This window comes from Trachurus trachurus (genome assembly GCF_905171665.1).
Source record: "Trachurus trachurus genome assembly, chromosome: 6".
Lineage (NCBI taxonomy): Eukaryota > Metazoa > Chordata > Actinopteri > Carangiformes > Carangidae > Trachurus > Trachurus trachurus.
Window position 1 is genome coordinate 11994592 of NC_139897.1, and position 20341 is coordinate 12014932.

General features: G+C 41.1%; 2 protein-coding genes across 2 annotated transcripts; both read right to left on the minus strand.

Annotated features, from left to right (window-relative positions):
• Positions 1–701: 701 nt before the first annotated feature.
• Positions 702–12274, minus strand: incenp (inner centromere protein). Its single transcript, XM_083973037.1, has 20 exons — positions 12115–12274; positions 11057–11205; positions 10785–10895; positions 10071–10675; positions 9889–9925; positions 9626–9707; positions 9400–9526; positions 9234–9261; positions 8967–9054; positions 8712–8852; positions 6382–6491; positions 6145–6262; positions 5949–6059; positions 5497–5642; positions 5278–5377; positions 4119–4241; positions 3747–3779; positions 3462–3524; positions 2766–2919; positions 702–1048 (listed from the first exon to the last, which is right to left on the minus strand). Exons 2-20 carry the CDS (start codon positions 11194–11196, stop codon positions 873–875), a joined length of 2493 nt encoding a protein of 830 aa, XP_083829163.1. The 5' UTR covers positions 11197–11205; positions 12115–12274; the 3' UTR covers positions 702–872.
• Positions 12275–13333: 1059 nt separating this feature from the next.
• Positions 13334–18938, minus strand: pgghg (protein-glucosylgalactosylhydroxylysine glucosidase). Its single transcript, XM_083973124.1, has 14 exons — positions 18717–18938; positions 17882–18232; positions 17596–17806; positions 17069–17504; positions 16846–16965; positions 16575–16706; positions 16387–16498; positions 15692–15764; positions 15479–15615; positions 15257–15390; positions 14493–14588; positions 14317–14414; positions 13975–14198; positions 13334–13703 (listed from the first exon to the last, which is right to left on the minus strand). Exons 2-14 carry the CDS (start codon positions 18126–18128, stop codon positions 13621–13623), a joined length of 2103 nt encoding a protein of 700 aa, XP_083829250.1. The 5' UTR covers positions 18129–18232; positions 18717–18938; the 3' UTR covers positions 13334–13620.
• Between the last annotated feature and the right edge of the window lie 1403 nt (positions 18939–20341).

The window sequence follows — 20341 nt, forward strand, 5'->3', positions numbered from 1 at the left end:
TTTTGGTTTGTTTTAAACTGCCCTGGTTATCAGATAACAATGTCCCAGTTAAGTATAAGTTACACTGAATCAATAAAGTACGGCTGGTTTTAGATTTTTTTGGTTGATTTGGGCACTAGACATGTCGAAGTCGCTTACCAAGTACAACCAGATAAAAACAGAAAACCTCGCAATCTGGCAACACCGTCATCTGTTAAGGGGGCGGGAGAAATATGCCATGTGCACAGCGGACGTAAGCATACAATCAAAGTCATCACACTTGTGATTGTAATGCCACTCTGCTACAACGCCATGTCTTTTAAACAGCAGCTACATCAAAATTGTTAAGGGCTGTGCCAGGTCTTTGACAACTCTTTGCCTAAATTTGTAGCACCAGGTGTGACAGATAACACTTTCATGTCAACCAACCTCAGAGGTAAAAGTGTGCACACATTTGCAGCTGCATGTCCAACTGATCACTGGAAACCTTGGTGTCCAAATGTATTATTGATCCATTGAAAAGCTGCAACCTGCACAATATTTTGGAGCAACCAATCATTTTAATAGACTCAATCAATCCCATTCTATCATTCACAGTTACCACTCACACAAAGGAAAGTTTTTGCTGTTAGTTTGGCAAAAAACTTTCAATTATCAGATCCCACTGAGTTATAATACAGACTCAATTTCAAGTACAAGTAAAGCATCAGTTCCATCACGTGTCACTTAAATCCATGATATTTTACAAACTATTAACATTTCTAAAATGTTGATCTAAAACCTTTATTAAACAACTTTAATAGTGGAAAAACATGTTACTTTTATTGGAAACAGGCTTTTAAAACAAAAAAGAATAAACTTTATACAACAGTGTATGTATCATTGTACAGACATCACTTGGTTCCCATTGGAGGAGAGTGCCAGACAGCAGAGCTGGTGCGTTTAAAATAGCGAGGCTTGCTCTTGTAGAAGATGTTCTCCAGTTTTGGTGCCTCAATTTTCCCAAAGAAAGAGTCCAAATTAGGAGGCTTGAAGTACTGCTTCATAATGATCTGCTGCAGGTTTGGACCTGGGAGGGAGAAAAAATAGAAACAATGTTTTCATTTGAGAAAACACAATTCAAGACTGAGGTTATATACTTTACAACAAACAAACCAGTATATTACTAATTACTAAACACTAACAGGCACGTCCACAGAAATAACAACTGTTGCAGGTTTTCAGCCAAGCTGTGGATAACCGCTGAATGTTTATTTCATGAGTTGATTGAAAATGCTGTCTGTCTTTGTAATGTTTCAAGAGGCATTACATTAACTCCAACTCTGATGCCATCCCGCACATTAAAGGCTGTCTTTACACTACAGGCCTTGATGCCCAGTTCTGATTTGACTGTCTGTTTACATGTTCTATCAGAAGTGACCCATATCAGATATCTGCATTTACACCTGCTTTGCCTGCATGAAACAACCCGCTGAAGAGGACATAAACAAGTGAACCTTTTAAAGATGGGAGATTTATTAGTTCACGTTATGATTCCATAATAATTATGAACGAAGGTGAGTCTGGTGCTCAGAGTTTATATCCAACATGTCACCGTTTACAAATGGCGCGTTTCCACTAGCGCGCTTCGGCTCGGTGCGCTATTTGCGTGTTTCCACTAGCACGCAGTACCTGCAACCAGGTACACTTTTGGTATCACCTCAGCCCTGGTTCCAAGTGAGCCGAAGCGTTACTAAAACGTGACGTCAGCCGACTGCCTTCCACTGATTGGCCGATGAGTGTCGTCACTGGAAGCGTCGTAACCGCGCGACAACCGACTAGAATGTAAATAAAAACAAGACTCAAGACAAGACACCACTTTCCACTGCTTCAGTTTGTACTGCCGTTTGACTTCGAACACGAGATGGCTTTTCAGAAGAAATCCACTCCTTGGTCGGTCGAGGAGCTCCAGATGTTCCTGACTCTGGTTGCTGAAGAAAGAATTCAGAGGGAGCTCGACGGCACCACACGGAACGGTTTCGCGCAGCCGTGTTATGACGACCCCGCCCACGTCGAGGAGGCACCAAGTGATACTCAGTTGTAATGGGAACACAACCGAGCCGAGCCGTGCTAGTGGAAATGCGCCAAAAGTGAACATCTAGTGTCTGTCCTTACAAAATAGAGTGCGTGGAGCAGACCTGTGAGATTGTTTTTCCTCTCTTGAATTCAGTGTACGGTAATAATTCCTGTGACAGTGACCACAGCTGGCCACGGTAGTCTAGGTCAGCCCCACGTGCCAATCACAGGCTACAGAGGTTCAGCGAAACGTGCGGGCACGGGAATTTTATTATTGATGATGCACAACGCGCATTGCCAGAAAAGATCTGATCTGTCTGTTTAGACTGCAGACGTGTTGGCAGATATCCGATTTGTATCTGATTTATTTCCACATACTGTATGACAGGGGCCTGAATCCAATCTGACAATATCTCATTCCATGCGTACTCTTCTACCACTGCATAACCTCTGTAGGTAGTTCACTGGATATACTAATGTGTGAAGCTGATGCTGGAGTAGATCAACAGTCATGTGTTTTTGATTTTGGAAAGGCTGAAAAAACAGTGCCCTCATCTAACCCCACACTACCGAAATCCAAAGCTCGACAGGCCTGTTCTATCTACATATGTTTGCAGGAGTGGTTTAGTAAAGTGTTTCAGCTTTGTTATGTAACACAACTCACTAAATTGCATTCATGTACAACACCACTACAGCAGGTTGGGAGACTGAAGAGACTCATCCATACAAACCTTCTGCCCAGGATGGAATAGGTTTCCTCGGAGCGGTCTCGTCGTCTGTAGAGTCGTCACTGTTTTGGTCCATCCCATAATCCTCTGGATTTTTGGACGTAACCAGCGGTTTGTTTCCACCCTTTGGAGTGATGACATATGACTGTGGTGACTTCTGCAGGAGGAAGATAAAACACACATTATGAAGGCCTTACTATGTATATATTAGGTAGACACTACGGTAATAAGACAGAAATCTTTAAAGGTCCAGTGTGTAATATGGGGGTGAAACCGTAACATCCAGCGTTCAGATTCTAGTTTGCAGCGCTCACTCGCTTGCTCTCACCCACCCCTCCCATCGACAAACTGACGGTGGCCTCCGAGGACAAAAAAACTTGTTTACCATGACTGGGACGACTGGGAGTATTTCAGGAGCATGGAGCGATGAGGTGAAAATCTTAACCATTTTACAATATGTCTGCTGTTTCCTACTCAGGCTGCCGTACAAACAAGATGACGACGCTCTCTAAAGCAAGACCCTTGTTATATGAATATATACAAGAAGGATTATAAGGCTACGAAAACCAAACAAATTTTATTTTATAGCGTTTATACACTAAATATATTCATGGGTAGAACATTCAGATTTTGCCAATAAACCTTGCCAATTATTACACACTGAACCTTTAAAATACTTGGACATCATTAAAATCTTACTTCAATATCCACAGTCATGTTCAGGCCACCACCTTTTCCCTTTGGAGTACTCATGATAGAGTTCTGAATGGGAGAAGGGGACAAGGGGGAAATACGTTGTTTACCTTGGTCTCACAAACCAGCAGAGATCTTTAAACATTCAGGGTAAATCATTTGTGGGGAATAACACACAAAAAAGTAACCACTACAACTAAACCCCATCTTTACATTGCATTCCATTCACAGATCAAGAACTTTTTTTAAATAAATGTATGTAAGGCTAGGCTACTATGAAAATGGTCTTACCTCAATATCCACAGTCACGTTCAGGTTAGTGGTCTTCATTGCAGAAGGAAGGTGGGAGGGGAGAAAAAGTTATTACATCATCAATAAGATTTGTTCCTGTGATTAAATTTCATATCTCTTACAATGTGTGGTTACTTCTGCACATGTTGTCTTTAAAAAAAAATAGAATAAAAAAAAAAAAAAAATAGGTCTAGAATAGGTCTTACAAAGACTGCAGCAAATCACACCGAACATGTATGGACTCTATAATGTGGCTAAACCCATTTTACGTATATCACAAATGGTAGTAATTACTTCTATACTTTTACTATACTGTATCTTTCACTGTGATAATTTACCCAAGACAAGAATAATTTTTCGTTGCTGGTTTACCTGTATCTTAGCAGCTTGTTTAGCAGCAGCAGCAGCAGCGACAGCAGCAGCAGCCTCTCTCTGCTTCGCAGCTTCCCTCTCTTGAGCAGCTTTCTCCTCTGCAGCCAACCTCTGCTGCTCCAGCTGAACAGACAGCACATGTACAGCCAATTGAAGGTAACCAATCACAGATATTATATATTAGGGCTGTCAGAACGAACTTCGCTATTCGAATACAATTCGAATGTTAGTCAAAATGAGAACATTCGAAGGTGGAAACTGACGTTCGAACGTTTTTAACGGGGCAAATTAACGTGCGTCGCGACGTTCAGAGTAGTACACATGTTGATAAAACAGCATGCAGTTGTTGTTGTGCACAAGGTAAAGCTGCAGCTTCAAATATACGAGCAGAGTTTTTTTTTAATTGCCCGTTCATTCAGCCGCCACGGTGCGCGTATGTGTCCCCACACTACACGCACACCTTTTTTTTTTAATCAATAGATCCGCGGACCACTTGTGTGCTGATCACGGATCAGCTGTGATCTGTTGCACCACTACTCTGTGCCCTCCCTGCAGCCCCCGCGTGGAGGGGGGAGTGGGGGGATGCCGCCCCCACCTGTGAAGTCGTGTTTCCTCCTTTTTTTTTTTTTTTTTTTTTTTAAATATATACCGCAACATATGGTTCACGTCAAGATAACTTATGTATTTTTGCTATTCAAACTTCCACAGTCCATAGTTGTCTTTGTTTAACACTTCAAGAGACTTTTGGTTAAGTAACCATGGACAGCTCCTATGCAGGATTGTTCTGCGTTCTGCTGTGTCGTTGTCGCCACCGTCATCGCTGCGCTGCCCCCCCCCCCCCCCCCAATAATGAGGTTAAAAAAAAAAAAAAAACATATTAAAAATTCGAATGTTAGTCGAATATTTAACATAAGATGGGTTAGAAATTCGAACCTGATTTGGGGGGAAGATTGACAGCCCTATTATATATACGTATATATAAATGTAATTTAGCCTTTCAGCAGTTTTAATCACTTGAGTGGTTTCTATTTAGCATGTAACTTCCTAAGCTTGTTATGTACCATCTGCCACATATGCACTATATCTGATTTTATCTGCTCAAACATCACAGTTAAGACACTTGTTGAAGGCATTTTGGTTCCAAATTTTAATTTCTTACCAGTTTTCTTTTCTCCTCCAGTTCCCTTCTCTCTTTCTCTCTCGCCGCTTTCTCTACTTCACGCTGCAGAGCGAGAGCCTTTTCTTTTTCTACCCTCTCCCTGGGGGAAAAAAAAACGGTGTTACAAAAACAGACTGTTGTGTTATCTACACATGCGCAAGTTTCAATTGAATATACCTTCACTCATTTTTCACTTTATTTACTGCACTAATATACTACCTTTCAGCAGCAACTTGTCGTTCTCTCTCCAGCTCCCTCTCCTGCTCCCTCTTCAGCTCCAGTGCTCTGCGAGCCTCAGCCAGCTTACGAGCTCGCTCCTCCTCCTCTGCCTTCTTCTTGGCCTCCAGTTGCCGCTTCTCTTCCTCCTGAAGTTTTGACAAACACACATGGCATGAGAAACAAACTGAGGTGATTAAAAAACTGTATTTTGCAATCATGAGGCATAACCTTTTTGAATTTGTTCATCAAACATTCATACATACAGTAGGGATTTACTTCATACACACCAATATATACACCAACAGTGTAAAATTACTCAGTAGCTATGATTAGATCCAACATAGCGATGTGGTATTCAGCAGCGCAAATCTTTGCCGCAGCATGTGTTTGGCCCAAATGAAGCTCAGCTACAACAACAGACATGACTAGATAAGAGAAGAGCCTCATCTCACCGCCTGTTGAATCTTCTTCCTCTTTGCCTCTTCTTCCAGCTTCTTCTTCTGCTCCAGCTCCTCTTGGCGTTTTATGGCCACCTTCTTCTTGGCCTTCTCCTCTGCCAGACGCTACACAAGGAGGTACAATCAATTAAAATCAATGTTCTTAGGTGAACATACAAATTCAGTCAGCAAATGTGTTTACCAGTAATACCTCATTTTTCTCATCAATCTGAGCCATTTTCTGTTCAATCTTCTTCTTCTTTTGTTCCTCCCTCTGTTCTTCTTTTACTTTGGCCTCAAACACTCTTCTTAGCCTCTCGTCCCTCTTCCTACAGGAAAAAAAGGAAGTTATAAATAAATAAAACTGATTATACTAGTGAAAAAAAAAATGTAATTACTGAACTGTCCAGTCAGGGTGTATTTACTCTGCCGGATAGTGACCGTTAACCTTTTAAGTTCGTCCTGTTTCTTTTTCTTGTCCTCCTCCATTTTCTTCATCCTTTCATCCTCTTGCTCCTGCTTCTTTTTGAGTGCTTCAAGCTTGTGACGCTCTTTTGTCTGACATGAGAGAAAACACAGACAGAATAAAGGAATTTTGAAAACCTATATTTTCAGAAAACACAGATTCCTTTCAGTTAAAAATGCATTGTAATATCTGGCAACATCAGAATCATGAAAAAAATAAAAAAATAAAATCACCTCCCTCAATAAACACCAAGAAAAAATTATTCCTGACAGAATCTGTGCCATTTCTGTGGCCATAAAGAGTTTGACGGGAGGTTTGGTTCATGTTCATATTGTACAGTACACGAGGGACGCATGATATCAGACATCCTGTCCTTTCACTGCTGGTCTGTGCAGACAGGTCAGAAAACAAAGGGTTCCCCCTGTCTTCACCACGTAACATTTCTGACCTCCTTATAATCAAATGTGACAATAATTCCTTAAATCAATGTATTGATTACTTAACATGTTTATGGGGACAGGCCATGGAGTCTGACAGATCACTCACACGTTTGATTCCGAAGTTTGGTGCTGGTGCAGTCGTCACCAACTCTCATGCAACATAGCCGACCCATGCATTTTTGTGCAACAACATGCCATGCCAGCTGTTGATGCAGCATCAAAGGGAAGACAGTGCAGGGTAATGAACGGTGCTTGTGGTGCTTTTACCACAAGCACCAGTCCATAAAGCAAAGCAACCACAACACAGTTCAAAAACGTGTGACGTCCCCCCATTCAATGTGAACAAGAAGCATCTCAGCAGAAGTCTCCAACATCTACATGTGAGGGGTCAGATCATGGCCCTGGACTAGAAAGTCCGATATAAAGTGACTAAAGTCACTGAGCTCAATTGAAAATACATCAGAAAAAACTAAACACACAAAAATGTCATTGGAGTCAGTTTGTGTGTCTCTCAGTCGTGGAGTGTAGGTGGGTCTGGGTTTGTTACTAGTTAAGAGCGTGCTGCCTCATAATGCATCTACGCCTGCATCCAGAGAAGCTGCAGAAAACTGAAATTGATGGACGTATTAACCAGCTAAAGTTTATTTGGGGGAAATGTGTTTTTTTTAGACCAGCAGATACCCTGAAGTACACAGAAAGTGAACCATTTCACAGCTAGAGCTGCCTACGGCTTAGTGGTGAGGGAAACTACAAAGATAGATTTTGTGTGGCTTTAACAAGCTTTCTAACTATAGCTCATCTAATGAAACACAAAATGAAACAAAGCCAACAAAGAATCACCCAGTGCATCACCACACCCGTGTCCAAACACCATTAGGAGTGATGGGTTATTTTCTACTTCTGGTCAATCAATGTGTCAGAATGAATGACCAGTGAGGTTAGAGGTTTGGTGATGGTTTGCAAAGTATGAGGATTAGTGACCTGCAGGATCAGAGACACAATCAACTAACAGTACAGCTTAAGGATGTTAAAATATCCAGTAGCCCCTTTCACACATGGACCCCGCAAAATTGTAGGGCTCAATTATTCTAAGTTTCAAGTGTTTACATGTAAGACTGTCTACATGACATTTAAATTGCATATAGGCTAATTCTACTCAGCATTTGACCCTAATCGTTTTTGAATTATTCATTCAAAAACATTGCAGGTTCTGTTCAAGCCAAAGTCTATCAGACAACCCCTCTAAATCTTGAGCCAAAGCCCCAATTTCAGCTATGATGTGAACATTTATGTTAAAAAATAAAACGTGGGAAAGGGGCTTGTCTAAAGGTATGTGGTAAATGAGGAGACATTTGATCAAGTATCTTAATGGGAGGTTAGACCCCATCAAATGCCCACAAACAACATTCAGTACTCCAAAATTACACTTACCACTATACCAATACTCAACTGAGGAGAGGAGGGAAAAAAATAACCAAATAAGGACCACATAGTTTGACAGCTTGACAAAAATACAAGTGATAATATCATTAAAATTCAAGAACACACACTTAATCAGATATGACAATTTGAAATTTGATTTGTGACATTTCTCCCTATTTATTTGTGCTATTGCAAGTTGCAAAATGTTGTCAAAAAAAAAAAGCCACATAAGTGGGTCCATGTTGTGGACAAAAACCTACTGATTTATATTCTAGACAAAAAATCTATTTTTGGACGGTTAACAAATATTAACTGCATTGTAACCAGCACTGATCATGACAGCTCAAATAAAAAAATAAAAGACCTACAACAACACGAACAGATGAAGGATGCAGGTAAATTTTTAAAAACAATGTTCTTGCTTCGCTACAAGTGAAATGCTTATCTTACCTTGGGATCAGCCCTCATCGGAGTGGTGTGTTTGATGAAGGACTTCATAACAGCTGTGCGGCCGAGGGAATTCGGAGTCATCATCAGCATCTGGTTCTTCTGCACAGTGTGGAGGAAAGATCTCATGTTGGGCCTGACTGCCTGTATATTCAAAAGAAATTTCAGAAAGAAAATTCAGAGCATATTTTCACACACACACGGCCACATATTTTCTATTTTTCAGCAATGACACTCAGAAAGATTTCTGCATCTTACACTCTGGCTTTTCTTGGGAGGAGAGAACCTCTTTGTGGGACTTTCCTCTACAGTATCTGGTGCTTTACGTTTAGTGCTTCGACTTGACCTGGAGACAGAGAAGGTATTTTAAAAAATACACAATTAGGACTATATATATATATATATATATATATATATATATATATATATATATATATATATATATATATATATATATATATATATATATATATATATATATAGTATTTTAACATGATTCTCAGTGGGCATGTGTGACACACTCACCTCCGACTTGGCTGCTTCTCATTGCCAACTGAAACATGAATGCAAACGTGGATTTAGCACACTTGCCCAGAACGATCAGTCAGATATCAATAAATATTCATATTTAACAAGATACAATTACTAAAACCTAATTGAACAAGAGCTGATGAAGAAAATAGTCAAATACCTGTTCTCTTGTTGGGAGTGCTCATTTTATCCTCAGAAATGAACAACGATTGGGGTGCCAGTCTGGGAGAGTTTGCAGCCACTGACCGAGTGACGCGCCCAACAGATGGATGTACTTGGTGCTTAATCTGGGTAAGCATTTGATACAAACAATTTAAAATATGATCAATAAATGTTGGATAAATTCAAATCTGTTTGATGCTTTTAACTGTCAAGCACTTTTATACCTCTGGAGTTTCCGGAGATTCCTCTGCTGCAGCATCATCATCATCATCATCATTTGTCTCCTCTGTTACAGCTTCAGACATGCTACAACAGTGAATATATTCATATCATCAAAAACACTTTAAAATAAGAGTTCACTGGATTCATGACAACTTATGTATAGGAAAAATAAGAATATATAGGTACATTTACCAGTTACTGTTTCAAATAGTTTTAATTCTCCTTTTCCACTTTCATCCATGTAAATAAAAACTCTATTACTCACCCTTCCTCTTCCTCTTCAGAGTCCATGCAAGAGTCCCCTACAATCAGAAAACAATTGCAAGATTTAATAAACAACAACAACAACATGGTTTAACAAGATTCAAAGTGTTGAAGAACTCACCAATGTTTGCAATTTAATGTAGGAAGAATACAAAAAAATTTAAATCAAATAAAGTCTCTCACCACTAATGTTGCCTCCCCGTGCTGCTTTCCTCTTAAGCATGGAACGGCGAGAGGCGCGACGAACAGACTCTTGTGTCATACTGTGGCGCAGACCAGCCAGCGAGTGGCGAAGCTTGAGGGAGCAGCGCATAGACGACCGACGCTGTGAGCTCTGCACACCTCCGGCTATTGTTATCTTAGCCGCTGTGCGCCCAGGGGACGGGGACGGGGACGGCTCTTGCTTTATAGCGCGCTCAGCAGACAAGCGGTCTGATGAGGAGATGCGGACAACAACCTCAGGTGAAGGCACCTTAGGTGGAGTCTGGGCAGTGCTGGGTGAGTCATTGTTCACCTTGGTGTTTTTGTCCACCTCGTCTTCCTCTACCAGCTCTGGTTTTTTGTTCAGCACCTCTTCTGTTTTACCGCTGTTTTGAGGTGAATGGCTGACAAACACATCCTCTGTGACCTCTGACTTTGTCTGTTTGTTTTTGCGGGTGGTGCGTTTTGGCTGTGTAGTGGTGCTGTCTTGAGAGGTGGAGGCCTCAGGAATAGATTCTTCTTCGGCAATGAAGTTCAGTGATTTGACAGATGAGCCACGAAGGTTACTGCGCCGCCCCTTTGAAAACCTTGGCAGGAAAGGAATATTTATACAGAGTTACAAACAAAAGGCAAAACATGTTAAAATTGCTCATGTGAAAATGTTGACCTTACTGTTGTGAAAAGAAATCAACAAACCTTCTCTTTGCTTGATTGTCTTCCTGACGGCCCACAGACACTCGCTTCCTTCGACTATTTTTTTTCTGTGATGGTGTTTTTGGCATTAACTCCGGTTCAGCATTAAATTCTCTGAAATATAACAGAACAGCTTTATTAGTAAAAACTTGAAAACAATTTTAGAGAAGAGCAACACAGTGTGCCAGATTCATCCAAAGATGGAAACCTGTGGGGGAAAATATGAGACCTACAGTAATTCCTGATTTAATTTTAGGACATTACTTCAAGCTCACCTTGAGAACATGCGGTTGGCCTCTTGTTGGATCTCCTCAAGCCAAACCATGTGGACATTATCAATGTCACTGATGAATTCTTGTGTTTTGCCATCAAACATTTGCATGAGGGAACGTACAGATGATAGTACGGAGTTCATGGTGACGGCCTGGGGCAAAGATTGAGCAAAGATCAGGACAAGTTGGAACAGGCTGGAAATGGTAAGTAAGAGTATATCATTTTATGAGTATCACCTAGTGAGCTTAAGACCTTTCTCTTTGTTTTTCAGGCTTTTAAGTATGGCTGAACATGCCTGTATTAAACCAACTAAACAATCACGACTAAAGCCATAAACACATGTTATTTTATATCACATTGTCCATTTACTCAATTCAGCAAGGTCAATTTCGTTAGTTATCACTTAACCAGGTAAACAACCTTAGCAAACAATCAAAACGTAATATCAAGTCACTGCCAGTGGAGGAAATTGTAGCCCAATATACTTTTGATAATATTTTGACTTTGCAAAGCTGTGTGTCAGCTTTATAACATTATAAAGATTACAAAATAACGACAAACCGTCTACGTTTCTCTGATTGGTTTTTTTTATACACTTCCACTGACAGGTTCATTTTGCACTGGTCTTTGTATGTGAGGTCGGTGCATGCGTAATGTCTCCTGTTTCCGCAGAAGTATTAGGGTGGTAGCCATTTGAAAACAATGTGGTCGACAATAACACATCTGTGTCAGGCTATTTCACATCGTTATACTGTAAAATGAATAAATAAATAAAATAAACGGCACCCTAACACAAACCAAAGCCTTTTATAATATAATATACTAACTTAACGTTACCCAGGCAACAACTTAGCTCGCTAGCATTAAGTTAACGTTGAATTCTAGCAATGAAACTCGACAATGTTAACTTAAGTGTTAACCTAAGAAAACGACAGTCACGAGTAAACACGGTGTGTTTACTGAACTTAGTTGAATGCAGTTTTAAATTGTTGCGAACTTACAAGACATTATTTGCTACGATGTTAGCTCGCTAGCGCTAACGTCGTCTTTCGATATTTACCTTTGATATCCGAGTTTCTGAAGAAAGAAATCCAATGCTCGCTACTCCAATAAACTTAGAAGCTAAGTCTGTCGCATACTGACATGAAAATAAAAATGTAAGATAAAATCAAGCGCTTTGTTTTCAGCTCATGAGTCTCGACAGAAACAGCTCCTCTCTGGATCTAACTCCAACTCACCCGCTGAAACCGTTTAACTGGTTCAAAACCTTACCAGCCAATCCTGAAGCTCTACGGCCAAGAGAAGGCTTTGATTGGTGAGCGGCATGTGTGGGGCGGGGCTAAGTGTTTGGATGCACAGTGATGATTGGTGCGCAGCGCGGAAATAGTCGAACATGACGGAAGTGCTGGGCGGCGTTAAAGCGCCGTCCAGATTTAAACCGACCAATGGATGTTTGGCAGGATTTACTGATCTGACTCAGAGCTACCTGCATCATGTATGTTGTGTTAGTATCATATGACTGTAAAAAGAAGTTGTTAGTATGTGTGAGACTTACATCCGCTGTTTTCTCTGCAACACTGTCACGACCCCCCCTAGTATATTTCAAGAAACTCTTGAAGCCAAATTATGGTATTATTATTTTATTATGTGACTTTAGTGTGCCGGTCGGGTTTTGCCTTTTGTCCCATATCTATCTCAGGTTAGGGCTGTTGTTGTCTTTCTCCAAAAAGGCAAAGCTACAAGCTGTTTGAAGACATCAGTAACACAGTAAAGGCTGTGGTGGTCCCATGGTTCTATTATAAGACCTGTATACTAAGATAATGTAATACATGGGTGGTCCAAGCTCACAAAGGTAATTTGAGAAACTTTTTCGGATCTACCTTGTGTTTAACACGTATACGTGTTAAACACAAGGTAGATCCGAAAAAAACAACACAGTGGTCATTAGAAAAAATGCTGTTAAACCAGACACAGACAAAGAAGGATTAAAGATACTGTATTGTGCCAGCATTATCACACTGGTAAATGTAGTTTTCAGTTTGTCTAGGTTTTGTCCACTTTTTTTTTTTTTTTTTTTTTTTACTGTGCCTTGAAGTCTCAGAACCACTATGATATTGTTTAAATAGAAAAAAAAAAAAAAAAAAAAACCAAAGATGGAAACAAAGGGGGGAATTTTATTTGAAAATATTTCATTTACAATATAACATATGATTCATAGTTCTGTCATATGACATAACTGAGCTCATTAGGAAAATGTTCTAATTGTAATTTATATTCAAGACATTTGTGTGGAAATTTTTGCAACTAAACAAAGGGGCAGGTGCTACATTTTCAACTCCACTGCCCCACAACACAAAAAAATGTTCTCTTTTTCTTCTTATTAAATCAAAATAAACAACTGATTTACATTTTGTAAATCTCATGTGATCCTGCTCTGTGTGCTTGTAGTTATGAAATCATTTTTATTGGATTTTGTGTATATTATCCATGATTGGTGAATGTTGGTGAATACAATACGGTATGTAAATGCATAAATTGAATTTGTGGCAGGTTCGAGGCTCCTGTTTCAGAAAGGCCAGCAGGAAGGTGCTGATTCTGAAGTCACTTTGCACAAGTATCCTGGCTCTCGATGAAAAGTTACTGGCTGCCCTGAAAATATAGATGTATACAGTATGAGCAAATTCATAATAATCTGTCAGTGCATCAATGTCATCATTATAACAAATAGTAGACATTGTGAGACACGGTAATTAACTGAAAAATACATTTACATCTCTGGACATGCATCCTCAGTTGTTTTTTCTCGTCATTATGCTCCAATCTAGATGAACTAAGTCAAGTGCACTGTTCTACATTATTAATGTATATTACTGCAAGGATAAATGTTTTGAGAAACTGCATGTCTTAGCTTGAGTTTTACCTGGCGTCAGAGGGATTTTCGTCCCTGATGCTTTCAGGACAACCTGTAGATCGTAGGGCTTGGCGTCGCCTACTCTGCTCTCCTGTTCCCTCAGTATGAGACAGACTTCATCTGTCCTCAGCAGCCAGTCCAACTGACTGCCCATGTAGTTCACACCTCGGATGCAGAGCTCAGAAATGTCAGTGGGCAGAAGTGGGGAAAAGCCCAGGCAGTCCTTATGAACTCTACAAAAATATAAATGAAAAGTAGTCATTGTCAGACTTTGTTTCAGTGCTTAAGTGCTCTGTGCATACTGAGATGTTTTTTCATTGTGCACGGTGCATTGACAGATTGATGACTGACCTGAAACCAGTGTAACCAAACAGCACAGCTTGCAGGAATCCTCCCATGCCTGTGAGAAAGTTGACTGCACCAGTGCCGTCTGATGATTCACTCCATACCTATGGAGTCAAGTAATTGCACTTTGACTGAATATTCGGTAAAGAGGCTTAACATGGCTGTGAGAGTCAGAGCGGTACCTGGAACGGGCCCTGGATGTTGCTGAAGCACTTCTCAAGTAAACGTTGAGCCTTCTCAGCCTCTCCCAGCTCCAGCCAGCCGATTGCAAACATACCCTGACAGTGGAGAGATGTAAAAGGTCACATACACTAACTGATGAGGAAGTAACAGCAAAAACAGGCATCTCCACTAATAATAATAATAATAATAATAATACATTTTATTTATAAGCGCTTTTCCAGAAGCTCAAAGACACTTTACATACAATAAATTCAGTTAAGAACACAAGACATATAAATTCAGTTAAAAGCAGCAGAGACAGTATAAAACATACTACTTGCAAAGTGACACTGTATACGGACACTCTACATTTTAGAAATGCTGTTGTTTTACTACATTTAGGCGATAATAATTTACTTTACAAGTCAAGATAAGGTAAAATGTTTTGTAATGGACTAAACCACTTCCACTTTCCAGTGACAATAACAATAATCAGATACACTACATCAAAGATAGACAAGCTGAGCCAGCAGAACCAGTTTGTTTACTTTTAGGCAAGACTACTACAAATGCCAGTGATTGTCTACTGGCAAAATAACTTCAGTAAGCTACTGTACAGAAGAATGATTCAATGTACTGAACTAGATAAAGGTTAAAAAGGACTGAAATTTGTTTGTTTAAAAGTTACTATACTTTAAGTAGATTTTCAAGTTAACAGTGAAATTTCAGTCAGTCAATCAGATCAGTTTTGTGCTCCTCATATACATCCTGTGTTGTGTCTTACCCATGTCATTGCTGGACCATAGGGGTCTGTTACTGGTTCATACGCCTCCAGATCATTTCTTCTGATCTCTGGAGTCATTTCCAGTCCAAGAGGATAGCCCAACATCACCGTGTCTGCTTGTTTCACTGGGTGACCTGTCAGAGGTCCAAAAGACAGTCAGACACATCATGTCACAACAACTTGATCTTTGTTAGTGCCAACAAAAGGAGGAAAAAAAATCACCTTTCACGTAGCCATCAAACTCAGGATGGTACTGAGATTCTTGGTCAAAGGGGATCTTGATTTGTTCGCCCACATCCTTCCATTCCTTTGGTGCGGGATGTTGGAGGAGGTTGGCCAACTCTACGGCAAACTGGAGACTGACAAATGAGAAACTGTGTGTATTATTGGTATCCACAAGTCAATATGCACCGTAGGGAAATATTCAAATAGTACCTGAACTTGGCCACTGTGTTTGTGTAGACAGAGTTGTTGACATTATAATAATATTCATCAGGTGGCATGACACCTAAATGGCAAAAAAGTTAAATGTTGTAAATATTTTTATACAAATGTATAAAATGTTTTCTTACATATTATACAGTAATGTCATCTTTTATCGATCTAAAGTATAGACAAATATCAGTTAATCAATAAAAAGAAGAAAAATACAATTTAGCAATAAAATAAAGTAAATTGAATAAAAATGGTGTTTTATTATAAACACAGAGTCAAATTCCAGTTCTCTGTAGACCTTGTGAGTTTTCCCACGAGTAGATGAGACACATGTCTTTTATTTTGCCTTCAACGTGATAACATCAGGCCAAATAAATTCAATGTCACCAGGGCTGTTGCTAGGAATTCTGGGCCCCCTTAAAGAATACTAAAGTGGGCCCCTACCCCCTAACTTTTCCAGTTTTTTTTCTTAGACTATGTATTATCATTTTTTATTTAACCTACTTTGTTTTGACGCTAATGCAGCATGAGTATTAGTCAGGGTCTTATGCAGAATAATTCAGTCATACAAAGATTAGACTACTGGGGTTTTTTGTGGGCCCCACTGGGCGCTGGACCCCTAGAATTATCATCACCTTTCTCCCCTATACAACGGTCCTGAGTGTCACTACTGTCTTTCTGATAATGGTTTTTACCCAAGAGGTGATATTTCTCGTCCACAGGGCTCCATGTTGCTCTAGAAACCCAGTAATCAGCCACGCCATATATCACCTCGCTGCCCTGTCCCTCTCTGAACATGGACAGGTCCTGCAACAAAGAGCTCATTAACACCCTCACACAGCGGGAGACAACACAATAATGGGGACAAAGGAGCAGCCTTTACCTCAGTCAGGTAGAGGTAGTGTTGGAAGGCCAGGGTCACATCTCCATTGATGTGAATCTCTTGTTGTCCATAAATGTCCTCTGGACACACCTCCCTCCCTGACACAGCACTCTCCCACGGAAACTTTATTCCCTGCAAAGATAGCATTGTTTCTTCAGAAGAGCTCAGACACAGATTCATTGTGGTTAGTAAAATGTAGGACACACACACACACACACGCCTATATTCACAGTGAGTGTCAGCCAAGGAAGCAGATTTGTGATCATGATACCTTGAAGCCCTGCTTTTGGGCGTTGTCCCTCGCACCTTCTACAGTCCGAACCCTGTACTCCAGCACAGATCGAGCTAACTTGGGGTAGAAAAGGGCGATCCCAGGATACATCCAGATGTCCTGTCATGGGAAAGGTATTGCCACTGTGTGAATCAATAATCAAACAACCCCCCAAAAAAAGACCATAAATAAAAGACTAAGCATCAGTTTCCACCGGCCTTACCTGGTCCCAGAAGACGTGGCCCCAGTAGTCCTGGCCATCCCCGCCATTTGACAGCCCACCTGGACTGACTCCACCAAAGGAGCTGGAGGTGTCATGTATGGAGGGGAAGGCGCTGAGGAGGTAGAACATGCAGCCGATCAGAGCCTTGAGGAGGGTCTCGGACCCCGACACCTCCAACTTGCTCTGAAGCCACAGCTCTTTCCAGGCCTTCTCGTGAGACGGACGCAGGTTGCCGCTCGCCATCAGATTTAGACCCTGGTCAAAACTGGCCTCAGCAGACTCTAAACTGTCGGCCACAACCAGGATGAAGCCCCAGCGCCCTTGGCTCTGGTCTGGAGGCATCGTCAGAGTTTCAGGTATGGCGGTCCAGAGGAGGTGCACTGTGGGACAGGTGCCACCGGGGAACTCAGCACTGGACGTCTGTCCTTGGATGTGTCTGAGGAAGAGAGGAAGTAGATCACATACTGTATAAGACACGTTGCAATGTTTTTTTTTTGTTTTCTTTTTACATGTTGTGTTAACTGTACCTCGCTCCTTTGTATTCAGGACCGGGCTCAAAAGCAATGTCTTTGCTCTGCGGTGTGAACGAATTGACCAGTTTTACAGTAACTGGCTCCTCTGATGTCGCCTGCCGCACCAACAAAACCTCCATCACCATCAGGTTGGGGTAGTATCGATGTGAATACAGGGACTGAGTTGCTGTTACACTGGCTGAGCTCAGAGTGTGTGTGAAAATGCCTGGATGAGAAAGAAGACGAGACAGTTAGCAGCAAAGAAGGGATTTCATTAGTAACATAGGGTTTGGTGAGTCACCTGTGTGTGTGTTCAGACTGTAGGCATGTTGGGCAGGTTGGTCCATCTCCATTTTAACTGCCAGAGGACAGGGAACGTCTGCTCGGTGACAGCGTCCACCCTCTCCGTTGTACACGCCACCCATGTGCATGATGTTGTTGTACACCCTCCAGCCCAGCAGCCCATTGGCCAGCGGAGGCAGGTAGCGGAGGTCAGTGGGCAGAGTGTCGGTGGTGAAGATGTAAGGGTCTGGATCACGGGACATCATGAGAGGAGGGGATTTTCTGCACAGAAACCTTCAATCGAACCAAGAAGTGAAGTCGTTTCCAGTACAGTCGGGGGGGTTGATCAGAGGGTCCCAGGTGTCTTCCACTGAATGAACAATTTCTCATTGTAGGGGGTGAAAACATTTAGAATTTGACACCATTTTCCTATTTGCACCATTGTACTCCTTCACTGAGATTATGGTCAGTTGCATGTTTTATTTGTGACTATGACTCATCAATGCACTGCTGAGAAACACTGGAGTTTTCTTTGAAAGGTTTCACCAGGGAAAAACACACGGGCACACACACTTTCACATGTCCCTGCTAGTAAAAGCTATTTGTAGTTTGTGTACTTTGACACTTTCATGTCACAAGCCGACTTCCTGAGACTCTTTCCAGGTCTGAAAATAAAATCAAACGTGACGATGATATCATATTTGAAGGCATTCATTGTCACAAACTTAAATACACAATCGCAGTGACTGAACTAACCCAACTCCTGAAAGTCAGACCGAACTGTTGCAGGTCTGCATAAACATCCAGCATAATTCCCTCTACACACACATTTTTGGGTACATTTCACATCTCACATGAACAGGAAGCAGCATCTGTTTCTGCAACAAAGAGAGGAATGCTGGAAAACCCAAAGTGAACGAAAAGTTGGAAGAGGCTCCCAAAGCGGTCGCTCTTCACCGTTCAGCCTGTGAAAAAACAGCTCATGTGCTCTCACTCCTTTTAAAGTTCATATTTAAAAAGTCAAAGAACTCAAACGTTGCTGACAAACTGGATCCAAGTTGTTCGAGTACTACAGGAGTAGGAGGAGGAGGAGGAGGAGGAGGAGGAGGCCTTCAGCTTTGCGCTGCACAGAAAACCTGGGCTTGGTTCCTGGTCTGCTGAAAAACATGGCATGGATTCAATGGGAAGGCGGTAGAGTCTATACATTGAATCAAGTATAGGACACCACACATGCTCATTAGATTTGAATTATCACATTTTATATGATCAACGGTCAACTCCAGCTTTAAGAACAAAGTTTTTTAACATGAAATCCAAAAAGGTGGAAGTGCTGCTGGGTCCTGTTGTTGATAGTCCTCAGGTGCTTTCACACAGGAGCCTCCTTCATTACAGTGATTGTGTGCAGCTGTGTGAGCTAGCCCTGATGTGTGCAGGTGTGTGAGAAAGCCCTGATGAAGACCAGACCAGTGTTGGTGGTCGCAATGCGTTGGCTATGATTTTAAAATGAATTGCCATGTAAAATAAAGGCATTATAATAATTTTTTCACCGATCCTGCAGAGTGTCAACATTTTTTAATGTGAATTTTTCCAAATTTGGGTTAGGACGGATTAAACCGTGGAGTGTTGTTGCAGGCCAACATGGCTGCCACTGCATGCTTACAGATTCACAATTAAAACACCGGGAGCACTGGGCTGAGGCCGTAAAAATACCCCTCAGGTCACAGTAAGAGTGTTTACATTTTCATCCTATCTTTTCCAAGAAGTATCACGTCACTCTCTCCAAACTAAATCATGTCATCTCTCCTCTGCTCACCAGCCACTCGATTAATTCCCTCTCTTTCCTGGCTTTTTCTTCTTTTTGAGGGGGATATTAGGCCTTGTTAAACCTCACCAACAAATCTATCTGAGACAGTCACGACCGGAAAGTATTTCTGACTGATATTTCTTTTGTCATTAGTTTTTTTTACATACACATTCGCTGTTTGCTTCTATTTTTAGTTTGCTCCTAAACTCTGTAACCTGTCCTTTTAAAAAGTGCTCTTGAAATAAACTAATGTCGTATGATTTTTACTATAAATGGGGCTGCAGCCAGGGCTCTCCATCTCCTTATAGAGGCCATGAGTACAAGTTAAAAATGCAGCCGTACAACCATGACCTGCAACATTTTTATTTCAGTACAGAACATTCCTCTAAAAGCCCTGTGTGTGGACCTTTACTGCACCTCATTTCCTGCCATATATGCACAGACGTCATAAATTAAAAGTGTAAAAATACCCAAGAAGAGCAGTTTATTCAACAATGAGACAAAACCAAAGCTTGGTTAAAGAGAAGGTGCAACCCCAACATACAGACAATCTCAACCTAGATGGTCTCGGGTCTCGACCAACCAGTGTTCATGTGCTCATGTGCCGGTTTACTTGTTCACAGCTTTGCCACATTGTAGCTGTTTAAAAGACGAATCAGCCTCTAAATCATCTTT

What these genes read in the sequence shown, in the direction of transcription:
- pgghg (XM_083973124.1), bottom strand. Translation starts at nt 18,128, where the DNA reads ATGATGTCCCGTGATCCAGACCCTTACATCTTCACCACCGACACTCTG. An exon ending in CAGTCTGAACACACACACAG is followed by an intron (nt 17,807 to 17,881) that starts GTGACTCACCAA and finishes TTTCTCATCCAG; the next exon opens with GCATTTTCACACACACTCTG. An exon ending in AACACAGTGGCCAAGTTCAG is followed by an intron (nt 15,616 to 15,691) that starts GTACTATTTGAA and finishes CTCATTTGTCAG; the next exon opens with TCTCCAGTTTGCCGTAGAGT.
- incenp (XM_083973037.1), bottom strand. Translation starts at nt 11,196, where the DNA reads ATGAACTCCGTACTATCATCTGTACGTTCCCTCATGCAAATGTTTGAT. An exon ending in GAGAAGCAGCCAAGTCGGAG is followed by an intron (nt 9,055 to 9,233) that starts GTGAGTGTGTCA and finishes CTCTGTCTCCAG; the next exon opens with GTCAAGTCGAAGCACTAAAC. An exon ending in CGATGAGGGCTGATCCCAAG is followed by an intron (nt 6,492 to 8,711) that starts GTAAGATAAGCA and finishes CTCTCATGTCAG; the next exon opens with ACAAAAGAGCGTCACAAGCT.